The 23,793-nt window shown below is 39.7% G+C and overlaps 2 protein-coding genes across 3 annotated transcripts in view; one reads left to right on the top strand and one right to left on the bottom strand.

The window, feature by feature from the left end:
* LOC105194364 (one cut domain family member 2) overlaps window positions 1-15,267 on the top strand; it is a 114,105-nt gene extending 98,838 nt beyond the window's left edge. Inside the window, 1 exon segment of the mRNA XM_039456401.1 lies at window positions 6,310-15,267. Within this exon segment, the coding sequence (XP_039312335.1) occupies window positions 6,310-6,519 (210 nt within the window). The 3' untranslated portion in view covers window positions 6,520-15,267.
* Window positions 15,268-19,258: 3,991 nt separating this feature from the next.
* LOC105194359 (glutaryl-CoA dehydrogenase, mitochondrial) lies at window positions 19,259-23,746 on the bottom strand. Of its 2 annotated transcripts, XM_011159242.3 has the most exons (8): window positions 22,729-23,736; window positions 22,582-22,614; window positions 21,628-21,996; window positions 21,245-21,374; window positions 20,930-21,149; window positions 20,480-20,709; window positions 19,718-19,878; window positions 19,259-19,625 (listed from the first exon to the last, which is right to left on the bottom strand). In XM_011159242.3, the coding sequence occupies exons 1-8, from the start codon at window positions 22,793-22,795 to the stop codon at window positions 19,558-19,560; spliced, it is 1,278 nt and encodes a 425-aa protein (XP_011157544.2). In that variant the 5' UTR covers window positions 22,796-23,736; the 3' UTR covers window positions 19,259-19,557. The 2 variants fall into 2 exon arrangements, with proteins under 2 accessions (XP_011157544.2, XP_039312336.1); XM_039456402.1 differs by lacking the exon at window positions 19,259-19,625 and having other exon boundaries at window positions 19,766-19,900; window positions 22,729-23,746.
* Window positions 23,747-23,793: the final 47 nt, after the last annotated feature.

The raw sequence follows: 23,793 nt of genomic DNA, 5'->3' as shown, positions 1-23,793 counted from the left end.
CCGTGTAAACAGACCGGAGATTGAGATTCCTTTTTGCGCGCGCTGAGCATGGAAAGCAAGGTTAACTGAACGACGCGACGCGACGATTCGTCCGAAAATACAGAAAGACGGGGGAGAGTGATACAGGATTCAGTATTCAGTATTCAGAGCAATAGTAGCACAATTTTCGATCGCGCGTAATCCGCGAAACGCATGTTTACTTAGCAAAAAATCGATCGCGCCTTGCTGTTACTCGAAAACGCACTCGCGACTCGCTCCGCGCACTTTCCAACGATCTGAAGTTGGCGGACGAAGTTGGCGCGCTATAGGCGCGCGCTTCAAACGGTGCGCGGTAAAAAGTTCAAATTTCAAATCGTTCAGTGCGATGTATCTTACGTACGTCGTACGTGAAAAGAAAAATTTGCCTCATGTTAAGCAAATTATGTCTGTTTAAGATTATAAATTCTTCCAAGATTTTATATTCTTGCTTATATAGGAAATAATGAATTGTCGATTTGATACTAATTTATTCCCGTACGGTTTTGCAAACCGGAGGTTGGCAGCAATCAATCGTACAAAAACATGAAAAATTCTTAAATTATTCTAAGAGTGATAAAAACTTGTATAGCGTCTAAATGAATCAATATCCGGACAATCTCAAATGTTTGTCTTTAATGTCCTAATAAAAAAATATTTGTATCGTTTGTAAAGTTAAAAAAAAATTACCTTAACAAATAATTCTTCAAAAATTTTATAAACACCATCAAAATATAAATATAGTTGTCTAATAAGTGCATTTTTTTTTTACAAAAACTCATCGTTTTTTTTAACGTTAATTTTTATGATATTTAAAATAATCTACCTCATAAATATCTTCAAGTATTTAAAAATGTTACAATTAATTTTGAATGTTATGAAAAACACATTTAAGATTAATAATAATAAATTTCCGGATATAAGGACACGTTTCGGTTACTGGGACATTTACCTCTTACCGGAAATATCACGAGTCAGACGGAAGTTGCGCTAACGTTAATGTAACCGAGATGATGCCGCTCTACACGCGTAGACGTAATATTAATACGACGCTCGCAAAACGGGGAGCTGATACCGAAGGATAGATTTCTCTGGCATTAAATGAATTGCGCTTCGAGATATAATGACGTTCGCGCATTCACGAAGGCAATTTCCTTTAATAAGCAAATAAAAAAGGAACGAGTTCAGCGCGCCGCGCCCGGGAATGTATGTCGGAGAAATAAAATTTTTTCCCCCTGCCCTTCGAAAAGAGAACGGCCGTTTTCCTCTTTTTAAGAGCGAGCCCGCGTTTAAACGCGGCGGTTTCCCGGGTCTTTACGCACCGCGTAGAGACGCGCGCGTGCACGGCCGCTCCTGCGGGCGATCGCTATTAATTGCTTTAATTGCAGAGATAATTAATACGCGCCCTTTATAATAAAAACACTCCGGGGGTACGATTTGCGTATAATGGGCCGCGCGCAGAGATTCCGGATGATACTTTTATTTGCCCCGGACGTATGAAGCGCCTCCTCCCTCCGCTCATCCCCCACCTCCTCACCCCTTTCCCTCCCCCGTGATTACTCTCAAAGTAACTCTTGCGCCGCCTTTACGGCGCGACTCGGCCTCCATCCGGATGAGTATTAATTGCTGTAATTGCAAGGATAATTGATATTCCGTTTCATTGGAAGCGGCACTGTGGAGGACCCAGAGGACTGGAGCGGTAGGACGCGCGACGCCTTTCACATTGAAATTTTAACCCGATTTGAAAAAAAGAAAATACCCCCGCTGCTCTTTTCAGCACTCTCTTCTTTCTCTCTCTCCTTAAGATAAGCGTAAAGCAACGCTATTATCCGTCCCAGTCAAATTTTTCTTTCGCTTCTTTCAATCGTCCGACTAATAGACATTCGTAAAAGGTCCAGAAAAATCAAACGCTAAGGCTGTGGCCACCAATGAAAAGAAATCTATGAGATCGGGTATATAGAATACCTTTTTTTAAAAAAAACAGTTTAAAAAGACGCCAAGTACACCAAGCGTTCTTGAAATAAAAAAAATTATTGTACCAAATTCCAAATGATAATGTCTCTAATTTTTTCAAAATGAAATGCAGATGAGAAATTTGGATTTTATTAAATCCAAATGATAGAATCCAATATATTTTCCAAAAAGAAAGTACATGAAATTTATAGCAGTTGTACAACTCTACTCTGAAACAAAATGAAATTCAAGCGGTGGTGTACCTTTAATTAAAAAAAAATAAAATAAAACCAAAATGGTACGTATCCGAAAGCATCAAACGGACGTACAAACACTTGGTGCGCCCGTACTCCAATTAATTCAAGTGCTGAATAAATTTTAATTCAGCACTCAGTCTTTCATCCCTCGTCATATTTTTACACAATTTTATTACGTATTAAATTTACTTACAATTTGTGTAAATCGCACAGTATAACATGATTAGAACGTGTGCAAACGCATTCCTAATTGATACACAGTTAATTAACAAATAAATCTATGATCGTCGAATAAATTGTGTACAACCGAGGCCTCGGCCGCTGACGGGAGGAAATTTAGAATCAAACGTACGGAACGAGTGAAAAACTCTATTTCTAACCCTTCATTTCTAATCGATGAGAAATTGCGGCTATTTCTCCCTCGCTCTATCCGGATAATTTTTGTTACACCTGTTATCGATTACATAGCTATAGACAGGAAGGAGTTACTGAAATTTAATAATAAAATTTTCACAGACACACGCGCGTTACCTGTCCCAGCTAACCGGCACGAATTCCGGTCAGATAGCCGCGAGTCCCGAGAGGATTAAATAATTCCGAATTCAAGGGTCGCGCTGTCAAGGGTCGCGCTGGCCGAGCGAACCGCGCGCGCTTTCGGGGCCGCGTTAAATATCCCCGAAATTAATTAATAATTTAATTCGCGGTGACGCGCGGCGAATCGACGGCCGGGGGTTTCGATTTTCAAACGACGTCGACGACGACGACGACGACGACGGCGGCGGCGGCGGCGGCCGCCGCTGCCACCGAACGCGCTCGCGCGCGCCGACAGGCGTACTTTAATTAACTCGGTGGACGTTAATTTCGCTTAACTCGCGCCGGAACACGCCGGACTTCGTTTAAGGCACACAGCACGTCGCTATTGATACGTCGCGCATCCGCGGCCGCACTTTACAGGGCTGCGTGTGTGCGGAGCGCGCCCGCGGCCGCAAAACATGAAGGCGGTGCCCGTCGCGTCGCGTCGCGTCGCGCCGCGTCGCGCATAGAACGGGCGCATCAATTGTTGGAAATGCGGGACACTATCGCGACGAGGCATCGTGATTATTCCTTGACAGCCACTGTGCCGCCGCGCGGCCTCCGTGTATGTTTCAAGCTTCGCGTGAACGTACGCATATACATACGTCACGTCATCTGCCTACCTGCCTGCCTGCCTGCCTGCCTGCCTGGTTGGCCGAGGGAGAAAGACCCTTCGGAAGTGACGGCAAGAAAATCGTGTATTTCTCTCTCTCTCTCTCTCTCTCTCTCTCTCTCTCTCTCTCTCTCTCTCTCTCTCTCTCTTTCTCTTTCCCTAACGTGAGAAACGTTGCGCGATTTTACGCGCAGTCTCGCATATTTCGCGCGTTTTCACGCGCCCCGCGCGTAATTTCCCCCCGAAACACGCAACTTTATCCGAATTAATTCGATTAATCTGATCGTCTATATAAATAATATTAAAAATCTGATTGAATAACATAAATTATGATAAAATATGGATTATTTCATTTTTTTTATTAATATCTATAAAATTTGTTAACAAAATTATTTAAAAAATGTTTTAATATGCGTCCCTCCACAAAATCGCAGTTTAGTAATAATTTTAATCCCGAAACTCCTTCACAAACTCTAAATACTAAATAATAAATTAAATAAAATTCTATTTTTATTACGCTGTAAAGTTAAAAATATTAATGATAAAATATTTATAACTATTAATTTTAAATATTATATATGCTTTTTTAATCCAAACTTGTTATTCTATTTCTGAAAAAAAAAATCCGTCTGTTTTAATATTATTTTAATGTCTCTTTAAATATACACGTTCACGTGGCGCGAATTAAGGATGTATATGTCACATCGCAAAACATGCATAAAAATATAAAAATTTCATAGATTGTTCTATTATTGCTTTTGAGTATCTGTAAAATTTGAGCGCAATTTTCTTATTGGTTGACAAATTATTGAATTTTTTGTTTATTCTAGATTTTTATGTAAAACAGTGCTTTGTAACACTTATTTGCCAATTTCCTCAGGAAACAACATTATGAATTAAATGAAGTTGCTTATATGTACCAATGAAAATCCAATACATATTCGTGCAAAAGTTTTTTTTAAACTTAATCGTTTCAAAGTTATTTATCCAAAACTATGACAAAATATGGCCATTTATACGCTGTATAAATCACTGTAAGTTGTTTTATTTTTTGTAACGGATTTAGACGGATTAAGATCTAAAATTCGAGAATTCGCAATTAAAATTTTTTGTCATTAAGTAAAAAAAGAAAAAACCCTAAAGGCACACAAAAAAACGCAAGCAATAAAACAGTAAAAAAAAATCAACATATGTTGCTTGCGTTACCTGCACTGAGAAAAAAATACTTAAAAATTTATTTCACTAAAATAAATATTTATATATAGAGAAATAAAATTTTATTTGCAGCAAATAAACCAACTGATAAAACAAATGAAATAGATTTGACAGAAATATAGTAAGCAGTAAGAAAATCAAAATATGTTTGATTTGATACCGTTACTGCATTGAGAAAAAGATATTTAAAAATTTATTTATGGGACACAAATCTGTTTCATTGAAATATTTAAATACAGCAAAATAAAATGTTATTTTCTGTCAAATAAACCAATTAATAAGACAAATGAAATATATTTTACAGAAATGAGATATTAATAATAATATCACAAGCAACGTTAAGTTGTCGGCTGTGATCGGTCGACTCATTTACTGACTGTTTTTCCATGTGCCACCGGCACGAGAAACCCGCAGTTTTTAAATTTCGATAACTTATATTTCTAATATTGTGTAACCAGAACATCCTTAACATCGTTCGTGGTGTAACAAATTTCTGTTTTTTTTTCTTCCCGCGAAACGCGACGGGATAAAATATTCCGAATTTTATTTACGACATGTTTAACGATAATCCACCGCTCGTTCGGCGGTACTGGTGGACGATAAACAGTCCCCTGTGGTAAATGGGCTACCACGTTTTCTTCCCACGCGATGTTTCTTACCCAACGTGGCACGATCAATAACGTGACTCGAGGTAGAGTGTATCGATTGCCGGAGTAACAATTATTACTGGCCAATACTTTCACGTGGCGCGCGGTCGAAAATTAGCACACACACCGGGACATCCATGGGAGTACATTATATCCCGAATCTGCATCTGAATGTAGAATCTTTTCATAGAGACGAACAGATTAATTCAACAGCGATTGAGCCAATAGAATATCTTACTACCTTTATCTATATGCAGCCACACGTCGTATAAAATATGATAATACTTTAAAAGCATTAGTCGACATTAACATAATTGTATTAATTCCCGCGCATCACATATTTAATACCATTTTCTAGAAACTTCGCTTCCATTCGCAAACTCCGGAAATAAGTCGGAGAAGGACGTGCATGTATGCCGTTTCTAAAGTCACCGCGCTGTCTCCTCGTTGGATATACCTCGCCGATTGTTTAAAGTTAAATTACAAAATTTTATATTCATTGATAAACGAGCGAAAGGATAATGCCAAATGTGTATAAAGCTTTGATCCCGTCCGACGTAATAAGATTCAACAATGAACCCAGCGTTCTCGATATAAAATATAGATGCCAAAAACGATAATTACCCAGTAATTAAATCCCCCGCAAATTGCGCGGTCGTTATCAATCGAGCGAAAAGTCAAAGCAACTTTTATAAACAAGCGGGATTTACAAAAACAGACCGAGTAATAACGTGGAGTTTAATCCCGAGCGGCACAGTCTGCAAAAACATTGCAATGTATTGCTGCAACGTTTCAGCAACGTTGCAGCAATATTAATACAATATTATAAATGTTACTGCAACGTTGCTGCAACATTGCGTATTAATAATTCTGAAGTAAACACTTTACCATTGCTGCAACATTGTAGCAATATTTCGCAATGTATTCGCTAGTCTGTGCTGTACGGGATTGAAGTTGAAAAATAATTCGTAACAAGACAAGCGAAGCACCGATCTCGATGAACGTGGAATATACAGAACTTTTCTTTCCTCCGCAGGAGACCAAGAGGCCGTCGAAGGAGATGCAGGTGACAATCGCGAGGCAACTGGGCCTGGAACCGACGACGGTCGGGAACTTCTTCATGAACGCCCGACGTCGCTCCATGGACAAATGGAAGGACGAGGACCCGAAGGCGGTCGCGGTCGAGGAGGAACAATTGTCGCCCACGATAGGCATCGGCCAGCGCCAGCCGAGCGACGTTTTGTGACACACGTCCGACCACGAGGAGTACCACGACGAGTCGGCCGACGAGGACCTGCCCTTCTCGTAAGGGCAGAGTATCACCTCGTTGACGTACCCCTGCCGACACACGTTCCGAATTTTCTTCGGCCGATCTGTCGACGCACCTCGCGAATTTATCTTTACTTTCGGCGTCCTGCTGATTACGTTTGGCGATTCAAAAGTAACCGAGCAAAAATCTTTAGAATCACTTTGTTCATTCGATGCTTAATTCACGAGACTTCATCAAGCTTCTTGATCGTTGATAAACAATCCATTCAGGGCAAAGGTTAAAAATTTTAACTCGAGAAACGTTTCAAGTATTTAGATATATTCCTGCGCAAACACCTGAGAGATTATTTACTTTAAAGTGACGTCGAATTATTATCGTTTCGCGTGGGCGTCAGCAGTCGTTTCTTAAAGATCGAACTGTGTCGAGCAGGAGCGTCCTAGCCGCTGAATGCGATCGATCATCACGACTCCTGCGAAGCGATCCGAATTAGAACCGCCGCATCGTACGATCTTGCGTTTCCCTTTCTTTAGCCTAGTGCGTCCCCGTACCGTTGTATCACGATCGACAGATCGTTTCTACGTTTTGAGGCTTTCAAACCGATGCTCGAGGTCGATGAAACGGACGGAGTCGATATCCACGTGAGCAAGCTGAGGACGTTCATGACTACATGCAATGATTTTCTACTTGATTTTTCACACCAGAGCTATCTATATACATATATATTTATTATTCTCTCACACGCAATTTGTCTCTCACAGAGTAAGCGAAGGGCGACAAGCCGTAATTTTAAGATTCGCGACTTGCGTACAACGATAACGACTCCGTCGCTCGTATCTCGACCTCCGGGGCACCTCGCAAACTTTCGTGCCATAGTTTGCCATATTAGCGTAAGTTTAGCCGCGTAAACTCGGCGCCACGCGGCGTCCGATTCTTAGCGTTTCTAGTCCACTGTATTGAGTTCCAAAAGAGGGACCCGCCTTCTCGAGGCGGTCCCTCTCCTCTAGTCAAAATTCAGAAGCGCGACTTCTGAATTCGCCCTCGACCTTCGCCGAAAGCGAAGGGGGTTTCGCTCGCGTTTTTTCCTCGACTTTTTCGTTTTTTTCGCGTGGGTCGCGCGGCCGAAGTTTGAGCTTGTAAGCGCGTTTTTAGAGTTTTTAGCGAGGCTGTGTCGCCAACTCGGGCAACTCTCCAGCAGTGGCGCTAGCTTCTGGTGGAGGGAATAATTGTTGCTGGTCTTCGAGCTGGCGACACGGAACTCCGCCCGTCTCGGTTCCCGCGTTAGCTTGTATTTTTACCCTTCCCCTTTTAAGAGAACAATTGCTGCTCTAACAGCGGGACGGCGGATATCGCGAAGGCAAATGTCGAATAGCCGCACGGAATTCTAAGCGCTCTGACAATCGCGGGCGAGTAAATACTTAGAAGAGCTCGTTTTCCACTTTTTCTTAATCCTCGAGACTTAGCCCTCCCCCTCTCCCCCTCCCACCTTACGCCGCGTAAGTGCGGTTGCGAAAAGTTTGAAGGGTCTCCTCCGATGCCCGATCGAGAGATACGTCACGAGTTAGAGCAGCGATTGGATCCTGACCGCGTGCGTTAACGCTTTCGTTCGAGATTAAGTACAATCCTTTTTTTTTTTTTTACTTTACATCTTTTCACCTCGTTCATAAACGATCGGCGATCTCCGATGCCGCGCTGAAGGGGTGGTGTACTTAAAATCGCGCCCTTACCCTCTTGTGCTCGTATCTTCCTCGGTGATTCGAATCGAAGAAACCTGGGAAACGTGTCGATAATTCAGTTTGAAATTGTAAAGTCGCATATCTATCTCGACCCAAGGCAAGAGGAAGAGTGCGCGATTTTTTACGCAGCCCGCACACGTGCGCGCGTTAAAGCGAACCGAGAGCCCCTCTCGAGGGATTAATCGGCGTTCCTTGACGAGTATACACGGTTAGCGGTGGTGAGGTACGATGATCGCGCGCAATCAGCGGCGCGCTAAATGCGCGGCCGGGCTCGTCGTGTCCTCGTTGGTCAGACGAAACGTGAACCAATTTTCAAAGTGGCTTCGTGTGAGGGTACACGTGCCAAGTGATATATATATGTATGTATAAACATGTATATCAGAGAGTGGACACTCTTTTGTGCGAACCGATGGCGAGAGGGAGGTTTAGTGGGGAAAGGGAAGAACGGTAGGAGAGACAGAGAGAAAGAGAGAGAGAGAGAGCAATTTTTAAAATAGGTGGTTGCACCGCTGTGTACGAGAGAGACAGGGACAGAGAGAATGAGCGAGAGCCTGCGAGAAAGCGAGAAAGAGAAACAGAGCGTGCGCGAGAGAACGAGCGAAAGAGAGAGAGAGAAAGAGAGACTTTAGCGAACCGCACTCGATATCGTACTGCAATTGTGCTGTGCTATTGTACATACTTAAAAAAAAAAGAAGAAAGAGAACACACACACACACACACACACATACACACGTACGTATACAGATAGACATAACTACACACACGTAACACACTTTTATTACGTAAGCGGCGGGCGGCGTTCGCTAAGCCGGGCGAAAACGAATCGGTGTGACGTTTGATTGCAGAAAAGTGCATTCTAGCCGACTTGCACTTCGTCTGTGGCTCCTGCGTAGCGAGAATTCTTTTGTGCTTCGACACACAACACACATACACGTACATACTTACACACACACACACACACACACACACACACGCACGCACACACACGCACGCACACATACACACACACACACACACACACACACACACATGTACCACGTCGACGCGACGTCGCGATGTGGCGAGCGATCGGTTCTGCGAGATTTCGTTGGAACATTTTATATCACGCCCTTCTATTTTTTTTTTTTTTTTTTTGTGCGATCGCAAGAGGATCATTTATGCTAGTCGGATTAATCGTACAGAATGAATCGCGAATGAACGCCGAGATTCAATCGGGGATTGATAAAACGATCCAGGAGGAGTATCGAGGGGACGAACTGATTACGAAAATAAATTTATTTCATGTACGCGCTCTTGATCGATCCCATGATAATTACAATTCTCTTTTGCCATTTTTCTTTTTTTTTTCGTCGAACGCTTGTAATCCAGAGGGAAGGAGAAAGATTGGAAGAAATATTTTTATTATTTCTCGATAGCACAAATTCTCAAATAAACTGAATAAAAATGCAAAATTCTTCGCGATGAAATTAATCGAAATTGAAGAAGTGTCGCAGCTCTCGATACGCTCAGGATCGGTTTTCTCGAGGAGCAAGAAAAGTTGCCGTCGTGCGAGTTTCACCGGGGTATGCGATCATTCGTCCCGCGAACGTGGAACGTCTCCTTTTTCGCACGCGAACGCCCGTTCGACATTCGTTCCGGCGATGTTACCTACGGCATGTTACTTAATTTATTTATATTTTAGAGTAGAAAGAGAGAGAGAGAGAATGCGCGCGCGGCGCGTTTGAAGCGGCTTTCGGAAGCTACGACATAAGCAGTTCGTCATCGAGAGAAAGAGAAAAAGCGTGTAATTTATTGTGTAATATTTTGTAAAGTTATATCGAATCCCCTTAGTGTGCATGGCGACTCGAGGTATGTTACCGCTTTCGTGCAACAACAGACAGCAACAATCTCCTCTCTAAAGAAATCCGAGTTTCACACCGAATACACATTTCTCCTTGACGTTGCACGTTAATTGATTAGCATTTCTCGACGCTACTCTGCGATTATTTATTATTAATTTATCACATACGACGTCTCAAATAAACGGTCATTCAAAGCGAGCATCACGATTCTAAGTGTGATTTGGAGACTTGCGTGCTCCGTGCTGGATTTAATAAACCCAAATTGGCGAATCGGCTAGTCGGCTCGAAAAAGAGAGACGCAGAAGGGAAAGGTTCCCGCGTCCGCCTCCCGCTTCGAAGAAGTCTGATGTGAAGGTGGTTGTCCCGAGTCGAGAGGGCGAGAGGATGCGAGATCCCTTCCGAGACGCAAAGATAAATCCACGGTACCAAGAGAGACGCGAGCGGCCTCCTCGGTCGTCGGTTTAAGATCATATATAGTACAAAGTAAACATATATATATTATTGTAATAACAGTGTTTAATTATATATAAGATAATATATATATATAAATATAAGAAAAAACGCGAGCGCGCGCGTGCGTGCATCGCACTGTTTTTCGAGGAAGAATGTTCAAATAGGACTCTGTGTTAAAAATCGTGGCGAGAGTGAGAAAAAGAGAGAAAGAGAGACGCGGGGTTAAGGAGGGTTCTATCTGACGAGATTGCCACTCACGTTGGAAACGAGTTGGGTTGTCACGTTGTCAACGACAAGGCGCAAGAATTCCGACAGATTTACCTCGCGGTCGGCAGCGAAGAGAAACGAGACGCGTGTTCCTTCATCGTGGTCCCAGCAATTCAGCGAGCTTGCGATTTATTCGTGAATCAGCTAATGGAAATAACCGACTATAATTTAATCTTGCAATTCGGACGTCAGTACGGTTCTTGATACCTTCCCGTACAGCACAGAAAGATTGTAGCAACATTGAAAAACATTTTATCGCAAGATTGCCACATCGCAACAATATTACAAAATGTTGCTGCAATGTTACAATATGTTTCTAATAATATTTCAAGTATCATATTAATATATATTTTGGAACATATAGCTTTCAGAAAATATCGTACACTGTTAAATATTAAAGAATGGAGTTTGAACTAATTTCTTGAGTTAAACAATATTTTGTTATTTTTAACTTCTATGTGTGTCGAAATTTATTAGGTTGACACGAAATATGTAGTTAAAGAAACAACTTTAATCTAATCAACCCATTTCTGTGATCAGATTGCTTGATTTCAAAATAAGTAGTACCCATATTAACGTAATGCACCCAGTAAATAATCAATTAAATTTGAATCAAATTTAACATTTTTATAGTTAACTAACTTGTTTAACTTTATTACTTTAATTTTAATTGACGACATATTAAATAAGAGCAACGGTGATCTATAAAAATGATTAAAAATAACTTAAATTAGAATCCGATACTACGAATTTAACGGTCTATGTCCCTAAATTAATTTATATATATGTACAAGAACTAACGGCACAGCATAGAAAAAACATTGCAAAATATTGCTGCAATATTTCAAAAACATTGCAGCAATGGTAAAATGCTTTAGAAATATTTATACAATATTACTTATCAATATTTCTGAACTGGACATTTCATCGTTACTGCAATATTGCTGAAACATTGTAGCAATATTTTACAATATTTTTGATATTTTTCATTCATTTTATTAGAATAAAATGAATAAAAAATATTATAATGCTACCATGGCGATGGCGCTCGCGGATAAGACATTCTTTTTCACAATATTTTTAAAGTGTCGCTGCAATATTGCAGATAAAAAATCTTTGCAATGTCTCTGCAACATTGCATTGCAACGGTGCAGCAATGTTGTTGCAAGCTTCTGTGCTGTAAGAGTTAACACCGGTATCAAAATCTTTCTAAGAAACTTTTGTATTTATCTTACTACGATTTGTACAATTCTCGCGAAACCTATTGATTGTCGGGGAGAAAATTGCGATTGTATTGATTTAATGCCGAAACAAGGGAAACTGCGGCTTATTAATCTGCGATGCGAAGACGAAAGCCATTTGATCTCGAAGACACGCGTGAACGCATTATTACGTGCACACACACACACACACACACACACACACACACACACACACACACACACAAGAGGGATGCACATACATGGTGGACAGGCGATGTATGATATAAGGGTGTAAATACAACTTTAGTCGCGAAAGGAAGATTCAGTATCGCTACGATTGTCACATCACGATGATTATGTTAATTGCTGCGCGACGACAGGCGTGTGTGCGCGCGCGAGGTGTTTTTGTTATATAAAAGAGAAGAAATAAGACGACACGCGTCGGATGCCGTATTACTGAAGAAGAAAAAGGAAACATATTCACCATAGAGGACAAAAGTGAGAGGGAATAAAAAGCCATAGAAAGAGGGACGAGAAGAGAGCGTAGGATATACATATATATATATAAATATATATAAATTGATATACGATATAAATAAACATAAATGCAAATATAAATATAAATACAGATATAAATATAATATAAATGCAAATATGAATATAAATATGGACATAAGTATAAATAAATTATATATATATATATTATATATATACATATATATATAAAAAATACGGATATTATTACCGCCGATCACGGCGGACGGTGTTGATCGTCGCGGAGGCGATTATCGAGCGATCTTCGAGTCAATTGATCGATCGATCGATAACGACTATTGCGCATCTTAAATTTGAGCGTGAAAATGAGAGTGAGAGAGAGAAAGAGAGAAAGAAAGATTGCGAGAGAAATTGCGAAAAAAAAGAAAGCGCGAAAGAATAAAATTCGATGATCTATTTATATATTGCGCTGAGAAGGGGCTCGTCTCGATAGTTACATCGTTACGTGACACATATCCAGTGGATTAGAAACTATCGACGACGACAACGTACAATATTAGGTGTCTATATCGATCTAGTTTCCACCCCGCTCGCAGAGAATTTTCACTTCGTTTTTCCACGGACAGGGGGTAAGAGAATCGGCGGAGAGTGTGACAGAATAAAAGGGATACACGCAGAGGGAGAGAGAGAGAGACAGAAAAAAAAGAACAAAGAAGCAAGGAGGTCAGACGCGATTTTTCTCGGGCAGGAGAAAAGTCTGTCGCTTTCGTCCGTTCGAGGCTAAAGGGGATGACAACACGACTCTAATTTTTCACTCTCAAGAACTTTCCCCCCCCCCGTAGAATGAAGGAGAGAAAGAGAAACGGAGAGAGAAAACGAACGTACGAGGCTACGACCTATATTGTGACTGCTCTCTATCTCGGCTCGTCCGGTTTTTCATAAATAAATTACGATCGAAGAGCGAGCTAAGAGAGAGAGAGAGAGAGAAGGAAGGGAAAAAGGACGAGACGAAGCAAGTGGGATTTCTCGAAAAATTCTCGGGATGGCGTTTCTTCTCGAACGGGACGAAAAGGAGAGCTAAGAAAGAAAGAAAAAAGGAAAGAAAGATAACACGAGAGCAGTTTGTACGACAATAAGGTATCGATTAGTTAATCAGAGACGAAATAATGTAAAATACAAATGCAAAGGCAGGTATAATACATTATTATTATTATTATATTTATTGTAACGCGCGAGTTTTCGCGGCGTGTACGCGCAAGTGATCTGCTGCTGGTCCACCCTCCGGATGTAGAGGGGAGAGTGGAGAACGGCAGTCGCAGTTGGCGCTGAGGACGACGTGTCGGAGCTCCGGTCGGAAATTCGGGGAAAAAAAAGCAGTCGGCGTGGACGAAGGACGACGGCGTAGAGATGACAGAGGGAAAGATTCACGTGGAATAAACGCGCGTTTAAAAACAAAAAAAAGAAAAAAAGAACAAATCACGAGTGAGGCGTCGATCGCGCGCGCGCCTCGTTGTCATAATCCGTTCCTCAGGAAGAGAAGAGGAGCGAAGGAAGAAAGGGGTCCTGTCGCGAGGATAGTCTCGTCCACCGAAGAATTGCGATTGACACCTCAAGCCCCGATGGGTCGGCCGCGTCATGAAATGACGGCAGTTCGATCGCGCGATGTCCGAAGAAGATACATGAGGGCGTGTTTAATATCTTCGTCGACAGTGACAATGTTACGAGCGAGAGGTCCGGGTTTGGGGTGTTAACGCCGGCAGGAGAGCGGAAATCGATCGGGAGTGTCCATCGCGTGTGTGTGCGTATATAAGTCGAGGGAAATTGAGGAAAGAGAGAGAGAGAGAGAGAGAGAGAGAGAGAGTGCGTGTGTGTGTTGTGTATGTGTATGCGAGAGCGAGAGGGGGTGAAAGGGAGAAAGAGGGCGAGTCATTAATTTATTTATACGATTACGTATATCCGTTAGTAGAGGCAACCAAGTGTGGTTACACGAGCCCGAGCGACGCTGTTGTTGCGACGGCTCGCGGTTCGTGCCATTGAATTTTCTTGCGCGGTCGACGGGCCGACGATCGATACTTTGTAAAGATGACGGGATCGAACTTCGCGACGCGCAAGGCATTCCCCCGGCATCTCCCGCGAGATCTTGCCCCGCTCCCGCCCGGCGCGATCCGGATTCGGCTTACCTCTTTCCGTCGCGAAGAGCCGCGTCGTCGTCTGCGGGGCGAGTGTCCTCCAACGATCTGAAATGAAAAAAATAAAAATGAGAAACGTGAGTGGGAACGGGGGCGAGGATTCGATCCCGGCATGTGTACCGAGATGTGTAATTATGTAATAGACACGTACACACACATATACGCATCCGCGATCGGGGGCCGCGAGAGGAGAGGCGATTGTAAACTACTGTAAACTACAATGTTACTACGTTTTACCAAGAGCTTATTGTAGTCGAGAATCATTAAACACACATGTACACACACATACATACACACGTTACACGTACACACACATGCGCGGACACACAGCATACACACACACACACACAACATTAAGTCGTAACAAGAAAAAAAACAAAAGACAACAATGGTATTGAGTGTAGCACGAAAAAAAAGAAAAAAAAAGACAAACGTTCTTTACACTTTTGCACGAGACGTGTGTTGTAAACTTAAATTAATTATCATTGACATATGTAATTAACGTTTTATTACTTAGCAATTAAACTTAATTTATTTATGATTACTCGAGTCGCTTGTATTGATGCCCTTGTTGTTACTGCGGAGCGTGTGCAATCGAGTCAAGAGAGATAATCGATCCAAGACGATCGATCGATCGTCACGATCAAAGGCAACTACGATACAATGCTTCGTCCCTCATGGAACAAATTTCACAAAATTCTACACAAATTTTTAAAAAATGCTATAAAAATCTATGCAAAAATATTAGGATTAAAACGCTTTTCTAAATTTTTGTATTTTTGTATTACAGTACATCGTTTCTACGATTTCTACAAATTTATCAGTTACATCAAATTACAACAAATTACAAAATATTCTACACATTTCTAAATAGCTTGCCTTGGCGGACAAATTTCTATGAATAAATTACAAAGCTCTGCTATCAAAATCAAAATTTGTAGAAATTATTTATTTTCTCGTAGAACTATTGATTTTTCGTTAAAATATTTAATTATTTGTAAAATGTATTTACTTATTAAAATTAACAAAAGTTCTAACTCCAGCATTTTTTTTGCAGATTTTTATAGCATTTCTTAAATTTGTGTAGAATTTTTTTTCCGCCAAGGGTGGTAGAGCTCTATAGAAATCGCTGTAGAATTTTATCGTTTGGTGCAATTTTCAGGGCAATTCACACTGTCTCAGATTCGTACAGGATTTTCATTCCCTTAAGAAATGTTCAGGAAATTATGAATCTAAATTCATAGTAGAATTCTTTGCGTGTAAGGAACAAAATTTCAGGGAAAATAATCGGCGATTTGAAATGCCGTACTGCCGTAAGTTAAGTTTATTTTTGCTTAACATTATTACACCAGGGTCCTTCGAAAACCTTTAAACAATTAACGATTTAATTAACGGACAAATTTTATTAAATTACGACAGTATTTACGCACGGACATCTGTTTTCTTTAGTGAAAGTTTCTTCTAGTCTCTCAATTAGTTTAGTTTATATTATAAGAGGTTGAAACGTTTTCAAGAAACTTCAACGGTGCAACGAAGGTGCTCGACAATTGTGCTTGCTTTTAGAGTACCGTTAGAGAAGTTACTGACGAAATAACGAAGACATCTCGAGGAGCGGGATGGGTGGAAACTCTTCCCGCAAGAGACCGGGCCATCCGATATCGTATATAAATAAATAAACAACCGTAGCTCTATAGATTTTTATATTTTCATTTAGTATCAGATTAGGCACTGAACACTTAAATATATAGATGCATATTATATTTATACGAAGACCTAGTAATTAGATTGATTGAGGGAGAGAATGAGTGAGAGAGAAAGTAAGCGCGAATGAGGAATGTCGGCACTGTACATCACGTAGCTGATTAATCTAACAATAAGCTCACAAAAGGGAGAAAAAAATATGATCAATCTGTAAATATATCCTGTCCGTTTTTCTTTTTCTTAATAATTTGGACCACTGAACGGAAATCTGACCGTGCGTTTTCGGACAGCGGATGCTTCAGGTTGATGACGGACGCCCTTCGCCGAGGTCGCCAGTCAACAGCGTTCTCCTCTAGTTCCAGCGATCCACTTCGAGGCAGTGGTCCCGGGGTCCAGTTTTCACTATTCTCGCGATCTCACCAATCGCCCATAGAATATGACCTGATTTATTTGATATTTATTAGACCTTCGTAGCTCCACACGACTATCTGTCTCATGGTCGTAGACCTCGAAAAGAAATCCATACCACATTCTCCACATGATGCCCTCTATAAATCCGTATGACGTATATTAGACATCTATTATGGATATGTAACAGATGGGATCGAGCGAGCAACATGCGGTATGGACGCGGCGGCCTTTTATTTCTCGTAATTAAAAAGTAATACAGAATAAAGTGAAAGGCGCAGCATTATGAGACTTTTCAGTTACGTATTCTAATGAGGTAACGGCGAAGCAATTCTTTTTGAGGATAAGCTACAAAAAATCAGGCTCCAAGATTAAAGTAAATAAAATATTATTCCGACAAAAACGCGCCCGTAAGGATTCTATTAAATTTTCCGGTTAACGTCTATTAGTCATCCAACGAAGTTTTGTGAGTAAATCTACAGTTGAGCCATAACGTCTAAAGCCCACTTTACACGATCTATAATTTGCGACAGAGAGAATTCTATTTATAATTTTATACATATATAGAATATTCGATTGTTTCTTTCTTTGACTTTTTGTTAGCAAGGTTATAAAAAAAATACAACACAATTATTAAAAACATTTAAATAATGACAGTGACTATATCGATCGAAAACAGTTCTTAGTGCTCAATAGTTTTTCAGGAATTTATAAACATTTACAGGAGTCCCTTCCAGAGAAACTGTCCGCCACATTTTTGTCGGATGTAAAACTTTTAAAAAGAATTCAGAAATGTAATGTCATAAAAATTAAATTGTTAATCAATTTAATAATTTTGATTACACGGATTTCTACAATCCTCCCCTCCCCACTCTCACCCCTCACCATCCCCCACCAACCCCACTCTTATCACGAAAACTGTAAAAAAATTTATAGCGAAAAATATTACCTCGGCCAGGATTATTAGTTATTAAAAAGTTATTAAGTAGTTATTAAGAAATAAATGTAAATATAATAAAAGTATATCATGGAGAATTCTTTAACAATAACATCAGATTCAATAATACCCACCATTACAGCAGTATCCGCTCGTAAAAATAAACTTCATAAATGTAAAAGAAATATTTCATCTAAGTTGTGACATATCAGAAGAGAGCTAACTTTTAACATGCTATATAACAAACTGTTAATTGAAAATCCAATGGCACATCAAAATTTTTTAACATAAAATAAAAAGTAATTTGAAGATTTACTTAAGTGATATTTTAGTTCAGAAAAAGCTAAAATATCTTTTTTAATACGCAAGCAGTTAATTTTTTTAACTGACAGCTTTTTACCGCACTGAGAACAAAAAGTCTTTAACTTGACTAAATTGGTCAACTCGATTAAATTTTTTATTCCGTTAAAATATTTATTGTATTTGACTAAAATACATGAAACACTTGAACGGAGATTTAGGCAATTATATATTTAACTTTAATACATAAATACTTGAACTGAAGAAATTCAATCAAGTTGGAAAATTTAATCGAGTTAACAACTTTGTTTTCTCAGTTTAGGCAAAGCTGTTTCTCGTGTTCAATTAATAAACAAATAACTTGCTCTCAGGACCAAGACATTGTCACAAGAATGATTAGATACGATAGTGAGTTAAGTTCTAGTTTGCCATTTACAATTCACGGGTATTTATACACTGCGCATATTTTATACATTTTGTTTGTTCACATGTTTCCAGTATAAAATTATAAATAGAATTTTGTCTCAAATTCTATCACAAATTGTGTATAGATCGCGTAAAGTGGGTTTAATAGACATCTATGAATGCGTCTAATGGTGGCCTAATGGTCCTAATGGACATAAGCAACGCAAAACTATGGATTTTCAGTAGATGGTCTAAACGAGATTTCAGACGTCTAATGGACGAGTGGAATAAATGATGCGGTACGAGAGGCGAAAGCGAGACCGAAAGTGACGATAAACAGTGAAAGAGAGCACATTGAAAAAAGAATTTGATAGTAATGATCAACCTTGGATGATAATTATCAAGCTTCGATGAAATAGTTTCAATTAAATATTCAGTTAACATGTCCAAATATCTGGTAACATTTAGTGACCGTTTCGTAACTGATTAGTTACTATTGTTGTTTGTTTACAATAAATATAATTAATATTACTAAATATTTGGTTATATTAATCCAACATTTATTCGAAATTATTCCAGCAAAACTTAATTATTATACAAAATCTGTTTTTCAGTGCACACGCCATGAAATTGTTAAAACGTGAAGTAGAGAATAAACGAACAAAAAATGTATTAAGTGATTTTAAAGATTCATTGTAGCAAAAACGTGCAACAATCTGCCAATGCAAGGCGAAAACTTGCGAGGATTTCAAAGGAGGAGAAGGGGAAAATACTCGCTATCATGTTTTTCTTAAAAAATATCGATCATGTGTAATGTAATTTATTAAGAGACCTCAGCCTATCGTAAAAGTGATAAAAGTACTTTCTGCTATAATTCAGTACATCGGTATATACATTTAATACATCAGTATCGAAATGTACAAAAATAACTCTTTTTATAAAAATAATTAATGAGAGACAAAAAAGAAATTGGCAATACAAGTAGCGATACAGTACGAGCGTGTCCAACGGTCGTAAATAGAAAAATCGATGGCACACGTGGCGTGTACAAAGGCAGTCTTATCATTCGGACACTCGAATCGCTTATCCCGAGAACGCGGCGATACCGGTGATCGCTCTCCCGAGGATCAAAGCGTGAATGTCGTTTGTACCTGTGGAAGAGAGAAAGAGAGTAGAGAAGAAGAAACGCAAATGGTCCCGAAACGACGAGCTAAACGATATCTCATGTCGATCCCCCACGTACCTTCGTAAGTGTTGACCGTTTCCAGGTTCATCACGTGCCTGATCACGTGATATTCGTCCGAGATCCCATTTCCGCCCAGCATATCTCGCGCGGTTCGCGCGATCTCCAGCGATTTGACGGCCGAGTTTCTCTTTATGATGGAAATCATTTCCGGCGCGGCTCTACGGCACGTAAAATCATTTCCTGCTTTTCTTATACGCACGTGCACAGTTGCGTATATTGGCAATATATTATATTATCAGTAATACATATATAACATGAAATATTAATGAAACAATATACTTTTGTATGTTAGATTCGCAAGATAACCAAAAATTTAAGGAACAAGTTTTAAATGCTCCAAATACAAATAAAAAATGTTGGTCTTCATTAAATTTATAAACTCATTTGTACTCTGAAACTTGTGTTAAAAAATGTTTATCTAATAATTTCAAAATTGTTTTAATGTACGTGTGGCAACTATATTAGTTTATTATATTTTAAAACTATATTCATAAAATGATTTTTGCCACTACACACACAACTGCAAAAAAATATCGTTATCAGTCTATAACAACAACATCGTCAATAACGATGATAGAGTTATTTTTCAATCCTACGTATCGTCTACGTTTAAAAATATACCATTATATAATAACCTTGTGATAAAAAGGCGATTGATTTGGGAAGATTGAAACAATAGTTTTCTCAGAGGAGCAATAAAATATTAATCTCTGTCTTCGGATCAGATCATCGTCTCTTCGGTCGAGTTTATTTTGTTACCTGTTCTCGTCCTTCAGTCTACCGACTCGCAGGCAAGCTTGAAGACCGATCGCGATGTCGGACGTCATGTCCGCGAGTTTTTTCTGCACGAGCTGATTCGCCGCCAGCGGTCTCTTAAACTGTTTCCTCTCCAGGGTGTAAGTTCGAGCGATCTTCAAGCAAGCCTCCGCCGCGCCCAACGCACCCCAGGCGATGCCGTACCGCGCGTTGTTCAAGCAACTGAACGGCCCCTTCATCAAATTCTCTTATTAAACATCCTAAACTACACGTAGCGCATTATCACTGCGCAAAATTTTATATAAAACATTTTTATAGGCATTAAATTCCTTTTTAATATATTCTCAAAAATTCCACCTAATGAAGATAATTAATGACAACAGTGATAAGTAGTCAATTGATTATAAATGCGTAAAGCAGGATGAGTCCTTCTAAATTATCAGGAAGGCTTACTTTTAGTCCCTCAACGTTCAATAAGTTTTCCTCCGGCACAATCACGTTATCCATCAAGATCATACCGGTGATGGACGATCTTAGAGAGAACTTCCCCTCGATCTTTGGGGTGGATAATCGATCTCCCGCAGCTTCCCTCTCAATGATGAACCCACGAATCTTACCGTCATCGCATTTTGCCCATACAACCAAGACATCAGCGATGGGTGAGTTTGTGATCCTAAACGAGATTCCAACGTTCTGACTAAGCTCTTTGATCGCGAGAATACTTGCTCAAAAATATTTAACGCTAAAATAGTTAAAAAAAAGACCAACCATGTTTTGCTACCGTTCAATTTGTACACCTTTTTATTAGAATCGTAAGTAGCTCTGGTCTCCATGGCTCCTGCGTCGCTACCGTGATTGGGTTCCGTCAAGCCGAAGCAGCCGATCTTTTCCCCGGAAACTAAAATACTTTGAAAGCTATCGCTCACTGCTCCAACCATTCAATCAATTTTAATGACAAACTTATATTAATTTTATCAATTAATCTGTTGCCAACCTGATTAACTTAAATAAAAATTAAGTCTTATTTTTGCCTTTGTTTTCGAAAATAAATAATTGGACAATACTTCCCTGGTCAAATTTTAAATCTAGTAATTCTCATGATTCAAAAATTAAACTAGAGGGCGTAATCCCCAAGAATCGCTTGCACGCACCCATTTTAGGTAGAAATCGATCCTTCTGGGCATCGCTGCCGAACATGTAGATCGCGCCGGTCGAGAGGGACGACTGCACCGACAACGCCGATCGGTATCCGCTGTCGACGCTCTCGATCTCCCTGGCGAGGAGCCCGTAAGCCACCGAGGACACCCCGGCGGCGCCGTAACCCTTCAGGGTGCAGCCCAGCACCCCGAGTTGACCCATCTGTCTTATGATATTTCGGTCAAAGTGTTCTTTGCGATTCGCCTCGATCACCCGCGGCAGAAGTTGCTCCTGACAATAGGAACGAAACTGATCCCTCATCAGGATCTCATCCTGCGTCAATTGCGACTCCAGATTGAACGGATCCTCCCAACTGAAGGCGGCTGACCCACAAAATTCAATAATTTATTTTGATCAATAATAAATGAAAGATCAATCGATAAATGAGTAATACAAATAAACGAAAAAATCATTTTTGGTCAATGTATTTGTATATATTTTTTATATTTTAATTATTAATTATCTTTTGTAACAGGCATTGTAAAAACATGCTGACACTTGATCATTTGCGTATTCTTATTCTCATTTTACGTAAATCACATACGTGTACGCAATAAATTTAGTTAAATTAAATTCTCATAATTTCATTTCTTTCAAAATACGTATCACGTGAAATTCAGTTGTCAGCAATTATATACGTTACATAATGATGTATGTAACGACATAACGATAGACCGGTACAAATATTTTTTATCAGTTATCAGTAAAGATGAGATAGCAAATCGTAATGTCGACAGAACGAGCTACCGGCCGAGTCACGCCTCTGCATCGTGCTACCATCTACACTTTCCGTCAAGGCTGTAGATCGTCAGTATAGATCAATACAGATCATATTGCGATTAAAAAGCTATCTACCTTTTATTTACCTGATGATTAATGATATAAATCTAAAATTAAATGTGACTTACGTCTGTTTCGGAGTGCCACGGAGGTGGAGATCTCTGATCAGAATTTAAGGACGAATGTGACGAGTTCTGACAAAATCACATGATCTAACGACAAGACCTAAGAATCCTAAAATCGATTAAACTGTCTGACGGATTTCCAAAGGATACGCCTCGTAGAATTAACGCGGCACAAGCGGCCGGCCCTCAACAACAATCCCTGCATGCGGCACGCCATGTTGAGCAACTGATGATTGCGACAAAACACCGACTTTGTTTATCTCCAAAAGAAAGTCCTCTTATCAGACGCGTCTGAAGACGCACCCACACCGAGCGACCGAGAGCAAGTGTCTCGACATTAGTTATTCATTCAGCGAACCATCAGCGAACTTGCTTCTACTACGCAGCAGCCGACAACTTGTCGAGTAGTCAGCTGTTAGCGGGAACGTGAGACTTTACACAGCGACTGTGTATGTGAATGAGTGTATTCTATACTATCACCATTTTATGAGCGGCTAAGTGACAAGTGTGATTGGGTCTTGCCTTTGGATCCGACCAATCACATTTAATTCCTGCTTAACCGCCCAGTGAGCGGTATAGTACTGGACGCACCCATTGGCTCGACAAGAATTTGGAGGCAAGTTCGAATAGCTGTCGGACGCTTAAGCGGCTTCTAGACGATCAATAATATTCTTCTAGATAATTCAAAATAAACTCAATAACTTCCAAGCGATTAATAATACTGTGTAATATTGTATAATATTCAGATATTGTGTAATATAATATTGAGTGTCTCAGAACTAACTTTTAAGGAAACGAACTTTTTTTTATCGCGCATGACTTTTTTGTAAAGACTATCAACCAAGATACCAGCAAACGCAAAGTTACAATTATATCAATGTTAGTTGCGATTTTCCACTCAACAGTGTAACTGGTATATAACTAGTGTTATTTAACAATTACATTGTTGAGTGAAAAATCGCAACTAACATTTATATAACTGTAACTTTGTTTGCTGGGATTGTGCGTTTACGCGCAAAATATAAATAAAAGTAAACAACGTAAACTATGTAGAATACGTAAACTGGTGTAAAATGCAAACTATGTTTTTTGTAAACTATGCCTTATAGATCATCGAAGACTTGAACCTGATATGTAATACAATAATAATTGATATATCATTTTCTTTAATCTTTTAATTTTTAATGGTATATATATTTTTATTAATATACCAAA

Source organism: Solenopsis invicta, chromosome 13, assembly GCF_016802725.1.
Source record: "Solenopsis invicta isolate M01_SB chromosome 13, UNIL_Sinv_3.0, whole genome shotgun sequence".
In the NCBI taxonomy this organism is placed as follows: domain Eukaryota; kingdom Metazoa; phylum Arthropoda; class Insecta; order Hymenoptera; family Formicidae; genus Solenopsis; species Solenopsis invicta.
This window is presented reverse-complemented; position numbering and strand designations above follow the sequence as displayed.